The sequence below is a fragment of the Alligator mississippiensis genome, chromosome 15 (assembly GCF_030867095.1).
Source record: "Alligator mississippiensis isolate rAllMis1 chromosome 15, rAllMis1, whole genome shotgun sequence".
Lineage (NCBI taxonomy): Eukaryota > Metazoa > Chordata > Crocodylia > Alligatoridae > Alligator > Alligator mississippiensis.
The window spans coordinates 12,424,314-12,436,864 of NC_081838.1; the positions used below are offsets into that span (position 1 = coordinate 12,424,314).

The window sequence follows — 12,551 nt, forward strand, 5'->3', positions numbered from 1 at the left end:
ACTGGCTCACAGACAGACAAAACTGATGCCAGTTTTAATAACACAGATAACAATAGTTGTGAAGGTGCATTTCTGCTGGCAGACTTCGTAATGTAAACAAGGCTTTAGTGCTGTTGGCTGTGACGTATGCTCATTTATTTCAGTGGGATGAAATACTTTGTCTGTCGCATACCTTGAGGTTGTATATATCCAAGGTTAGCCTGACCAGCAGTTCACTGTCAGAAGCATCACTACCTTCCTTGCTGCGCTCAACAGCCTGATGAGAGAAAAACATTGATCATTTTACAAGTGCTGACCTAGGAGCAAAATGCAAATCTGTAATTTGAACATTGCTTTCCTGTGATCCACCCCATGTCCTAGTAGCATCCAAATGTGTCACATTCATTAATGATTGTTTTTCCCTCAAAATCCTTTGCACTGTGCAGAAAAATGGAAGCAGAGTGATTAAGTGCCTTGCCCAATTAACACAGGAAGTTGTATAGCAGAGCCAGAAATTGAGCCCAGGTATCCCAAGACCAGTTCATCAAATGAGCCTGTTGACGTATTGATGACATTTGTGACCTCACCCTTTTTTCTGGTTTAGGCAGTCTTTGAAGCCTCCTCCCCATACCCTTATTCTTATAAAAGAAGTCTTTACAAACTAGTTTGGAAAAGAAACATGTCTTGCGCCATTTGGTCACATTCCTACTTCCAAAGAATTGCAACCTGTTAGAGTTTTTCATTTAAGTTAGAGAATAAGCAGTAAATAGAACTATCCTCTCCTCCCATGTGTGTATGTGCACGCACATCAATTTGCTTTATGCGTAACTTTCTGCCTCCAGTTCCTCACTGTTGTTTGCAAGGAGCAAGCATCTGGGTGCTGAAATAACTAGAGTGTGTGTTTTCTGTAGGCAAGTTTATCCTCCATTCAAGGAGAACTGAAACAGTTAACAGAAGATGCAAGAGAGACAACCGGTTCACCCTGTGCAGAGTCTGATTTTGTGAGGACAAGAAAAGAAACAGCAGATGCAGAATGTGATGGAAAGTACCCTCTGCTCTTGCCCAAGGGAATAGTGTTGATGCTGAAGCCCCTTGCCACCCGTTTCTCTAGGAGAGTATGGAGGAGGCAGAGGTCTGCAGCCCTCAAGCCACTCCTCATTCGACCAAGTCCTTGCATGCAGCCTAGTTCCAATACCATCAATGTCCAGAAAACTGCTGTGAAGTTATCCCAATCAGAAGCTCCTCCAAGCAAAGTTGTGGTCCACATTCCCCGGTTAATCCAGCCAGCTACTGTTATGCAGACTGTGCCTGGAATGCAGCATCTGAACATCCCGTCTGGAGTAGGAAGTGGGGAAAGCCTGGACTTTCAGAACGCTCTCTCCACTCTGCATTCTGATTCCAGAACTTGTCTTCCTGCTGGTGTACCGTCAGCACTAATAACCTCAACCTCTATGACATTTCAGCCAAAAATGGTCCTGTCAACATTGGCAGCATCAAAGATCCGCAAGCCTTGTGTCCGCAGGGGATACCAAAGGAAAAAGGGTGCAAAGCCTTCCCCTCTACTAAAAACTGCCCCTCTGATCCAGCCGGCCCCCGTCATCCTCACTGTACCAGCTGCCACAGTGAAGGTGGTTAATATCGGCAATGGGTGCAATATGATTCAGCCCATAAATACAGCAGTTGGCAGAAGCAGTCAAACTATTCCAGTAACTACTTTGTTGGTGAATCCCACCACCTTCCCATGCCCTTTGAATCAACCTCTTATGACTTCCTCAGTCCCTCCTTTGATAGTCTCTTCAAATGCTGTAGGTCTTCCTAGTTCATCTACTGCTGAAGACAAAGAGCAAGTGAATCCAATCACCTCTTGTTCTGCTGTAAATGATGAAAAGTCCTACCCTATAGTGGAGCCTAAAGTGGAACACCAAGATCTACACTCTTTGTGCCCTGCCATCTCCCCTAAGAAGGAACACAACACAAATCTGGCTACTGCCATCAGTGACAGCCAGGAGAAGACTAATGAGGGTGAGTGTTGCAGTTGGACAGCAGAAGAGAAAGCCTTGGAGCCATTACCTTTAGATCTTGTGCATTTAGGGACCTTAAGAGAAACAGTAAAAACTGAACCTGAAGATCCCAGTGATGTCCTTGAAGAAAACCCAACCCAGAAAAAGCAAGACTTTGCATGTGCTGAGATAAAAGAGGAATTTGTGTTAGATCTTAGGCAGGAGTTGGACATGGAGGCCACACCTGAACATCTAAATGAGCAGAAGGAAATTAAAAAAGAGTGTGCTGCCCAGGAGGAAAAGGGAGGAGAGGGAGAGAGAGGGATGCATCCAGCCACCCAGGATGAACAGCATTTGGAAGCAGCAGGTGCGGCTGGGGCAGAAGTGAGTGAGTCTCCCAAGAATGTTACAACAGATGCTAAAGCAGAGTCCAGTAGCTCACTGGAAAAGCCAGAGGACTTATCCAGCATGGATGGTCAGTCTGTGGGGACACCAGCCGGTCCCGAGGCAGGGGGAGAGAAGGATGGCCAGGAAGAGGAAGAAGAAGAGGATTTTGATGATTTTACTCAAGATGAGGAGGATGAAGAAATGTCATCTGCATCGGAAGAGTCTGTGCTATCTGTCCCAGAACTTCAGGTAATAAAATAGCATCCTAACAGTGAATTCCATAAATAAGAGAATTTTCTTTTTTACATTTTCTAAGAGTCATGGGTGGGGTTGGGCCAGGATAGAATCACACCTTCAAATTTAAATGAAAAATAATTTTTGTAAATGTTTGTTTGTTTGTTTGAATGCATGTGTTTTGTATGGTACCAAGAGTGTGTATGACACTTGACAGCCAAATTTAGGGAAGAGTTCTTGTCCTGAGGAGCATATGTGTTAGATCAGCATCATGACTTGCAAGTGTCCAGATCCAGATTCTGTTGCAGTTCTAAGGGCTCCATCAACTAGATGGGTTGTTTGTTAGAAGAGCAGACTTTGCAGGAAATGTATTTTCACCCTGAAGATTCCTCAGGTTAAAGTAACTCCAGTAAACATGCGAAATTGACAAAAACCGTCCTAGTGATCATTCAGTTTCAAGTTTATAAATAACTTCACTTTTGGGAGTATTCATCATATAGCTTTAGAACCTTAGGGTCCTGGCATATATTATAGCTCGTGGCAGTGTTAATCTATAGTTGGCTAGGGGATTAAAATATGAAAAATGAGCAGGGATCCTGGTTTTCCCTGGTAAAAAAATCACAAATTCTCTGATAAAAACACCAAAATCCATTATTAAAATTAAAGGCCCCCCACAACCTACCCTCACCCCCTGGCCCTGCTGGTGCCCCTCACCCTGTTCGTGCCCCTTGCCCCCCACCCACAGCCCCTGCCCCCCAGCCCTGCCAGAGGAAACCCCCAGCTGCGAGAGCTATGGGGCCAGGGCCCCAGGTCTGCAGGTCCCTGCCCCCAACAGATGGCAGCAGCTGCTGCAGCAGGAGGACCTTGGGTGGGGCTGCAAGCTTGGGTGGGGGTGGGGCCGGTGCTGGCTCCTAGTGGCAGCGCACACTCCCAGGGGGCAAGGGGGACCCATGCTCCCCAGATCTGTGCAGGAGGGTGGGGGCGTGCTGTGTGTAGCTTCCCTGAAGAGCCAATAGTGCGTCGCTCTGTACCCACTCCTGCAGGAAGCTGGCTGAGGACTCGGGGAGGTGTTGGGGGAAGCCCCACGGCAGCTCATGGACCCAGAGCGGCGTGCTATCACCAGGCCAGGCTTGTCTGGAGGCAGGGGCAGGGCCAGCTCCTGTCTGCAGCGCAGTCCCAGGGGCCATGGGAGAGCCATGCCACCTAGATCTGTGCGGGGGCTTAGGGGCAGGATGGGTGCGCACTGTGGGCTCATGCTCCCAGCCCTGCTGTGCTGCCCTGGGGCCTCCGCAGCACAGTGTATGCAACCCAGCACAGCAACGCACAGCGGGGATGCGCACAAAAGCTGCCTGCTGCTCCAAGCTCTGCACTGCCCTGGCCATGCTTTCTGCAGGCGGGGGCAGCAGTGCGGGGCACAACCCTGCGCTGCCCCTGTGCACACAGGGAGTGTGGCCAGGGCAGCGCGGAGCAGCAGGCAACTTTCATGCATGTCTTTGCTGTGTCCTGCTGTGCCGGGTCACATATGCTGCGCTGCAGAAGCTGTGGGGGAGGGTAGCAGGCCTGGGCGCACGAGCCGGCAGCGTGCATCCACCTTGCCCCCCCCCCCCCCCAGATCTGGGGGACAGAGGTCCCCCCTGCGCCATGGGACTGCACGCTTCCACCAGGAGCCAGTCCTGCCCCATCCCTGGATAAGCCTGACCTGGCAATCGTGCACCGCTCCAGGTCCACACGCTGCCAGCCAGGCGGGCACTCCATGTGGGGCTCCCCCAACACCTCCCTGCTTTCTCAGCCCCCAGCCACACAATGCCCTGTGCCCCCACCTGTCCTGCTGTCTCTTCCCCCAGCATTGGCAGTCACCCTCACCCACACCTATCCCTCTGCCATAACACACAACCCCCAGCCCCCTGCAAGCCCCACTTACCTCACAGGCTCCGGGAAGGAAAGTGAGCCTGAGCCCAGCCTTGGGTGAGTGAGCGCCTCAGGCCCACCCGTCCCCTTCTCCCTCGCCCTCCAGGTAGGGTTGGGGGTTTCCTGCCCTTTTTGCAGTTAGCTCTTGCAGGCTGGAACTCTGCCACATGCACAGCTCTTTGCAAGTGGGAGATCTGCAAGTTTCTCTGCTAAAAGGGAAAATCTGTTTTTTCTCTGATAAAATTGGGAAATCCATGATTTTCTGTTTTTCCGTGGAAAACTCAGATCCCTGAAAAAGAGGGAAGGTAGCATTTGTATGACAAGGACTAAATATATTGACAGCATTTTGTAGAAGCAGAACACTGACTATTGTGACACTCCTGCTTTCCCTGTGGCAGTTTAGGGTGTTAGGTCTACATTGTGTCAGGGTTGAGGGTAGTCTTATGTAGAGTTTAGCTTATTGGTTGTATGGGATGGTTTGGATAGGGGTGATCCTGCCTCCTGTAGTGGGTTGGACTAGATGACCTCTGGAGAATCCCTTCCAACCCTACTTCTCTATGACTAAGATTTTGATGTGGTGGCTTTGTTTTTTGATCTAAGGAAACGATGGAAAAACTTACCTGGCTTGCAACTGAGAGGCGTTTGAGCCAGGAGGGAGATTCTGAAGAAGAGAATTCTCAGGAAGAGAATTCTGAGCCAGAGGAGGAAGAAGAGGAGGAGGGAGAAGGGGAAGGAATTGAGAGTTTACAGAAAGAAGATGAAATGACAGATGATATCACTGAAGATGCAGCAATGGAGCCCAAGTCCACCTTCACTTCGACCAAAATTGCCCCAGAAGTGGAAACCAACAGAACACCACCAGGTGAGCTTATGGACTATATGGAGAAATCTGCAGCAGCAAAACAAGCCATAAGAAAGTCATGCTGTCATTTAATTTCACCCCAAATGGCTTTAACTCTGCACTCTCTTGTTTTTGAAAGGGAAGCTTTGAAAGATGGATCTCTTTACATAAGTGAAGGCCTCTGTGAGCAACCTGCTGCTATCTCTCCATCTGCCATTCTGTCACACTGAAAAGTGGTTACATATGCATGACTGCAGGGGGGCCTCACAGTCTCTCTGTCCTTTTTAGATCATGTGTCAGTTTGCCAGTCACAGGGTGAATTTTCAAATACTGGTAGCTCATTCTAGGATCTGAAAATGGGGCTCTTGATCAGTGATGTTTGAAAACGTTCTCCAGTCAGAAGGTAGCTGTTGATTGTGTGTGATTCAGAATAAGAACATAAGTGCCATTCTGGGTCAGATCAAATCTCCATCCTGCCCAATATCCTGTCTCCATCAGTGGCAGGAACGGATGTTTTAAGGGGGGAGCATATGAATAGGGTATATCTAGAGCAGCAATTGACAGTGTTTTTTATGCTGCAGGCCAGAGTGACTCAGTTTGTAGATTTAGTTAGCTGTGTTAGTCTGAAGTCAAGTAGAAAGCAGGATAGATTTGTACCTTATAGATTAACCAAATAGAGAGAGAGAGAGAGAGATCTATTTAGGTAGTCTATAAGATGCAAATCTTAAAGTATGAGGTGCAAATCTACCATGCCTTTTATTTGACACAGTTTGGGTCAGGCGGGCAGGTGCTAGGACCTGGCTCCTGCCACTTTCCTCTTCATTGCATAAGAAGAGCAACAGTGTCCAAAGCTGTGGGCTGGATCTGCCTGCTGTAGGCTGCCAGCTGTTGGTCTAGAGCAGGGGCTGGCAATTGTTTTGGGTGGAGGGCCACATGACAGGCAGCCAGAGGCAGATAAAATTAATTTTCTACATTTTTTAGGGGCCCCATGGGCCAGATAGAATGGCCTAGCGGGCTGCATCCAGCCCCCGGGCCGCATTTTGCCCAGCCCTGGTCTAGAGTGATCTATCTCCTTTCAGACCCTCTCTGATGTCCACCATCATTGGTTCAGAGATGCCAGAGGAAACATCCCTGACTGTTCTGTGTAACAGATGTTAATAACTGCTATCGTCCATGAATTTTAGTCCTTTCTTGGACCAGGCTAGAATATCTGCCTCTGCAACTTCCTGTGGTAATGAGTTGATGGCTTTTCTGTGTCCTAGAAACCTGAAATACTGGAAGAACTAATTTAATGAACTCTTGCATGGAATCTTCGACAGTGATTCATAGTTGTTAGGGGCTGGAAGGGACCTCATCAGGTCCAGTCCCCCTGCACTAGGGCAGGAAAGACTGCTGGGATCAGATGACCCCAGCAAGATGGGCATCCAAATGTTTTTTGAAGATTGCCAGGGTAGATGACTGTACCACCTCTGTGGGGAGCCTGTTCCAGACCCTGAGCAGAGGAAAGCAGCAGCATATGATTCAAGCTAGAGCAGGGGTGGGCAAAATGGTGGATCCAGCTGGTGGCCGGACTCCATTTCCCAGCAGCCATTTCCCATGTGGCTAGGGCTGGTTTCCACGGAGACCCCAGCAGCAGTTAGTGTATTTGGTAGCTCCAGCTACAATGGAGTTACTTTTTCCTTGGAGCAAGGTATCTGCATAACTATAACAACTGTATTTTCAGGTGATGCTGCAAAAGTCCCTGGAAAAAACAGAAGTTCCTACAGAGCCAGGAATAAGAGAGGACGAACTCGTGCCAGCAAGGACACCTCAAAGTTGCTGCTGCTCTTTGATGAAGACATTCTGGAGAGAGACCCTCTGCGAGAACAGAAGGATTTGGCATTTGCACAGGCCTATCTGAACAGGGTAAGCAAGCATCTACTGACCCTTAGCAGTCTTATCTTCCTGGACAGAAGGTGAATCTTGTATTTTCTTTGTTACATAGAATTAACCCTGGTGCCACTTGGCTGAAGGGATCCATCTCTCTCTCATTTTCAGAATTTGTGACACTGCTGAACTTAGTTCTTATGTCTCTAACAGTTGGGAAAGTAAAGCACTGGAGAAAAGCTGAGTAGTGGAGAGGCTATTGAATTAACTTGTCTTTGTGAGCCAGGGGGAAGTCTCTTAACTGTCCACCCCTCTTTGCAGGTACGTGAAGCCTTGCGTTCTGTTCCTGGGAAGTATGAAGACTTCCTTCGTGTTATCTATGAGTTTGAGACCAGCTCTGACAAGCGAACGGCTGTGGACCTCTACTCCACTTTGCAGAACCTTCTGCATGAGTGGCCACAACTGCTCACAGATTTTGCTGCCTTTCTTTTACCAGAACAAGCTCTGGAATGTGGACTGGTAGGCAGAAGGGGAAAAGTGCATGGGACAATTTGAACAGAAGTATGTAAGAAATGTTATAGGAGTGGAGGAAGAGTGAAAGAGCTAAGCATAGTGGGAAGGATCAATTAGAGGGGAAGTTGATGGCTTCCCCATATTCCAGGAACCTGGAATATTAGAGGAACTTATTTTTTAAGGAACTTTTGCATTAAAATTTCCAGTGCTGCAGAAAGCTTCAGCATGATACAAGCTAGAGTCATCCCCAATTTGGCATTTAATGAAGATAAAAACCTGTTGCCAGTAAACATGCTTAAGATAATTTCCCTTGTTGTACATTGTATGCCTTTAGACTTTCGAACAGTTCCCTGTCACTACTCTGTTCTGCCTGAGGTCTGCAGTGCAGAGTCCTGAGTGAGATATAAAGCACTTAACTGGAGGGGGATGCATCTTGCTTAGCTTCTCAAAGTAGGTTAGAGATGCCTGTAAAGGTAGCCTCATATGTGAAGAGTGAAAAGCTCTTGTTCTTCTTTTTGGCCAGTTTGAAGAGCAACAAGCATTTGAAAAAAGCCGGAAGTTCCTTAGGCAGCTGGAAATCTGTTTTGCTGAAAATCCTGCCCACCATCAAAAGATTATCAAAGTCCTGCAGAGTTGTGCGGACTGCCTCCCCCAGGAGATCACAGAGGTAACCAGCCTGTCCATTTGTCCCCTGCTTCCCCTGTTGAGATCATAACAGTGTTAACCAGCCTTCAAATACTTCTTCACATGGGATGACTGCAGAGCTAGATGTTCAATAAGTGCCCCAACCCCCTCTCCAAGACTATAGAGCTGACTGGCCTATGTGAATCTTCTCTCCCACCTCCACCTTCCTCAAGTTATCTTGCAGGATGGTGCTTTAGTTTAGTGCCTCTGCCTAAGGTTTTGGAGAGGTGCTTCTTTACCAGCATTATACCTGGAAGCAGAATGATCCCCAAATCAACAGTCCAGATGTTAGCACTGCAAGCTGGAGCCGTTGTGGTTCTAGCAAAGGAGTTTGATGGTAGTGCAGACTTAGAAGTAGGAATCTACTTAAATCTCTGTGATTGCCACAAAAAATGGCATTGGCTGTGATTTCCCAGGAAATCAAGCAAAAAAACCCAAAACTTAACAAAAATAAAATGCTGGCTTCCCAGTGGGAAACAGTAGTCTTCCTGCTGCTGCGGCAGGGGTGGGAACGGGCACAGGACAGGACATCACCGGCTGGTAGGGCAGTATGATAGTGGCTGCCCCCTAATGCCTCTGGCAGTCAGTGCTAAGGGGCAGGACTACACAAGAGCTGTCAAGATGGCAGCCACCCCTCTGTCCCTTCTCCATCTGGGGCCTCTCCACCAATCAGCACTGAGGGGCGGGGTTACCATTAAATGACCACAAAATTGGCTCTTTGGGCTGCCACCAGGCCACAAAATTGCTTTCTCTTGCTGTGAGTTAGGTAGGTCCCTACTTGGAAGTCCTAATTTCCCAAAAAGAAATCTGTGAGTTATTGTGTTCTCCTTTGGGGATGGAGCATTATCTTACTCTGGACCTTCTTTCTGTAGTTGAAGACCCAGATGTGGCAGCTGCTGAAAGGACATGACCACTTGCAGGATGAATTCTCTGTCTTCTTTGATCACTTACGGCCATCAGCCAGCCGCATGGGAGACTTTGAAGAGATTAATTGGACAGAGGAGAAAGAGTATGAGGTGGAGACACTTTCCCAAGACTAGGAGAGAGAAGTAGGAGGCTAGGGACTGATGGCCTAATAGGGAGGCTATGAATTTGGAGTGGAGGAGATTTGGGATTGTGGGTGCTTGGGGACATATTGGGGGTGGCCATTTCAAGCTCTGTGGCCCATTTATGTTGTTTCTAATGTGACTGTGGTCCTGCTGCCCTGAAACGGGGCTTGATGTTATGAAGCCTCTTTGTGGAAGGTGGCAAGAAAGCTTAAGTCCAGTGAAGAGCACCTCTTGCCACTCTGGTAACATAGCCTCTGTGCTTCTTTTAGTTTGATGGGTTTGAAGAGGTGTCATTGCCAGAGGTAGAAGAGGAAGACGAAGCCCCCAAGCTGCACACAACCTCGAAAAATAGAAAGAGGAAAGAGATTGGAGGCCAGAACAATGACAAGGTGGGACTGGGATGTATGATTAGCCCATAGCACGTGGCCTCTTCAAAATTCCTGGCAAATGCATGTCTAGGAGGACTGATGTGTATGTAGAGAGATGATCCCAGTCTCTAAAGTGTTAGGCAACAGAAAGGCTTCTGTCCAGACTTCACCTACTTTGATCTCTGGCAGCTTATTTGAATTCTCCTTGGGGACAACAGTCTGGCCCTTTGTCCCTCATGTCTCCTCTGATAGACTATCCATCCTGTGACATACTTCTCTTTGGTATGCATGTGCTACGTATGCAGCTATCAGCTGCCCTTTGTTATTTTTTCCAGGAGATGGAGTGGGCAGATGGGGGGAAAGAATGTTCATGCTCTTGCCATGAAGGGAGTAGTGACCTCAAACTAAAGAAGAGCAAGAGGAGGACTTGCAGCCATTGCAACAGTAAGGTCAGTTGAAGGGCAGAACACTGGATAGTGAGAGCAATGGACAGTCCCACTGCATATCCCATTGTTCAGTATTTTGATGTTCTACTGGGTCTTGTCCCTCCTGTCTCCAGACTGTTGAATAAAACAAAAACTCACAAAATATTAGGTGTCTATGAACACCTACTTCTTAAGCTCTGAGTGTTGGCAATGAGCCTCTTTCAATGAGTGTCCTGCTTGCTGTTTACTCTCCCTCACCACTGTATTAGGTAACAGATTGTTATGCTCCTCCAGGGCAGGGAGTAAAGACTCTGGAGAGGAAGCTTGCATGGTTCCTGTGTGAGCTGACCATTCATCTAAAAACCCAAGAGTAAATAAAGGAGGCTGAGTGGGAACTGGGGGATAGCGAGAGTGGTCTCCAGAGCTGTGATGCTGTGGCCTGGGCAGATTCACTCAGTGTAATAAAAAGGTTCATATTGTCATCTGCAGGTGTGTGATAACAAATTCTATAAAAATAAAGATTCCCAGGAGCTTACTGGTAGCCTTTCTCAACAAGAGTTGAGCCCTCAACCTGAAGGAAAGGATCCTGTGATGTGTAAAGAGTCTGCAGAAGAGAACCTGGAGTATAGAGATGTGGAATGTGTCCAGAGCAGAGTCAAGACCATGTCTAGGAAAGCAGACTCTCTGGCTTCAGGTTAGTGAAGGTCATATGCATGGACAATAAGTACTGCATACCTGTGCAGACTGGCTCAAGTGAAAACTAAGCAGTATAGGGCTTAAGTGTCTTCTCCAATATTAATCAGTAGCCTATCTGGGCCAAAAGCATCTGTCATCCATCCATTGTGAACTGCCCTGGTTGTTCTTGAAACACTTGCCTCTGTGGCATGCATGACAAACTTCGTATCTTCTTCGTATAAGCTACTGGTAGACTTAGGTGCCCTCTCCATCTTCATTCCATCTGTTCATGATGGCCCCTAGTTATTTCCCCCATTCTCATCTTAACACAGCAGCTCAAACCATTGTCCCTTCAGCCTTCCTCTAAAACATGGGTATTCAGCCTTTTTTCTGGGTATGCTTTGGGGGTGGGGGGAGGACAGTGATGGGTGCAAACAAAGCACAGGCGAGGTTCTCTGTGTTCTCTGGTTTATTGGTACTTTGCAACAATCTCTTCATAGAATTCTTCAGAACTTGTTCCTACTAACAGCTGGTCTAATCTTGTTGAAATTCTTGGGTAGGGTCACGCCAGGAAGGAAAGATGATCTTATGCAGAGCTGTGTCTTCTGAAGGAGGAACACTTACTGATAGTCAGCTCTCAGAAATGCAGTCTGCGAAAGCTGGTATTACTGATGCTGCAAAGGGAAGTCAGTGTGGCAGCACTCCTGGTTGGCCCCATGTACAAAGAGTTAATCTGAAGCTACCTCAGCAGACAAAGAACAGCCTTTGCACAGTAGGAAGTAATAGTGAAGTAAGACAGAATCAGAAACATCAAGGAGATGGCCCTGCCAAGGACATTTTAGGGTCTGCATCTGCTAAAAGGAGAGGCTTCACGGGGGCTGGTCCAAATCCTGGAAGGAGTTTGCAACAGAACACAGCCTCTCAGTCACATTCATCAGCAAAACCTACTGTCCTTGAAGGAAAACTTGAAGGAAGGCAGAACTGGGCTACACCAGTCACAAAACTGGAACTGAAGGCACTGGGTAGCAGCTCACACTCACAGGCCTCCAGTAACCACAGTGTTTCAGAAACAGATTATACAGTCTGTGCTGAAGAGTCTCCTGTTGATCTGAAAGCACAGGGCAGGCTCAAGTCAAATACCTGTGACTGCATTTTCGAAGTGCAGCAACAGTCTGAGGAGCTGGAGTATAGAGCAGCTCCTGCCTCCTTGGAACAGAGAGAAGAGGAGCTGCAACAGAAAGTCATGGAAGCTACTGTGTGCGCAAAAAACAGCAAAGTCAGCTCTACGGGGGAGAAGGTTGTTCTCTGGACGAGGTATGTGCTTGTTCATCAATTACATTCATGTTGTATCCAGTGTTGGTGGAAAGTCCTCTGTTAGTGAAAAACTTCCTGAATTTCCAGCTTGCTAATGTTTTCTTTGCTTCTCCCCTAGTGTTTTCAAGCCCATCAAAGGCAGCTAAAATCATGAAATATGCCTGTCCTTTCTCATTAAAAATACTATCTTCATTATGGGCAGCTATAATTGTAATACTGTGGGTAGGGGAAAAGTATGTTTCCTGCAGGATCCCCTTCCAGGGAGGAGGCTAAGCACAACTTGTGTTGGAGCTGGCCTTTCCAAGTAC

General features: G+C 47.6%; 1 protein-coding gene and 1 long non-coding RNA gene across 4 annotated transcripts in view; one reads left to right on the forward strand and one right to left on the reverse strand.

Annotated features, from left to right (window-relative positions):
• Positions 1–12,551, forward strand: part of LOC102562264 (GON-4-like protein) — a 34,580-nt gene that overhangs the window by 20,093 nt on the left and 1,936 nt on the right. The window contains exons 20-29 of one of the 3 annotated variants that reach the window (XM_006271607.4): positions 891–2,615; positions 5,109–5,370; positions 7,073–7,254; positions 7,537–7,734; positions 8,252–8,395; positions 9,285–9,428; positions 9,731–9,850; positions 10,165–10,278; positions 10,744–10,948; positions 11,490–12,243. In XM_006271607.4, coding sequence (XP_006271669.2) covers positions 891–2,615; positions 5,109–5,370; positions 7,073–7,254; positions 7,537–7,734; positions 8,252–8,395; positions 9,285–9,428; positions 9,731–9,850; positions 10,165–10,278; positions 10,744–10,948; positions 11,490–12,243 — 3,848 coding nt within the window. Of the gene's footprint in view, positions 1–890; positions 2,616–5,108; positions 5,371–7,072; positions 7,255–7,536; positions 7,735–8,251; positions 8,396–9,284; positions 9,462–9,730; positions 9,851–10,164; positions 10,279–10,743; positions 10,949–11,489; positions 12,244–12,551 lie in introns of those variants that run through there. The other 2 variants (XM_014597810.3, XM_019493192.2) reach the window with 2 other exon arrangements.
• On the reverse strand, positions 7–5,113 carry LOC109284545 (uncharacterized). The gene is made up of 2 exons (XR_002092037.2): positions 4,522–5,113; positions 7–256 (listed from the first exon to the last, which is right to left on the reverse strand). It is a non-coding gene; the product is annotated as an uncharacterized LOC109284545 (long non-coding RNA).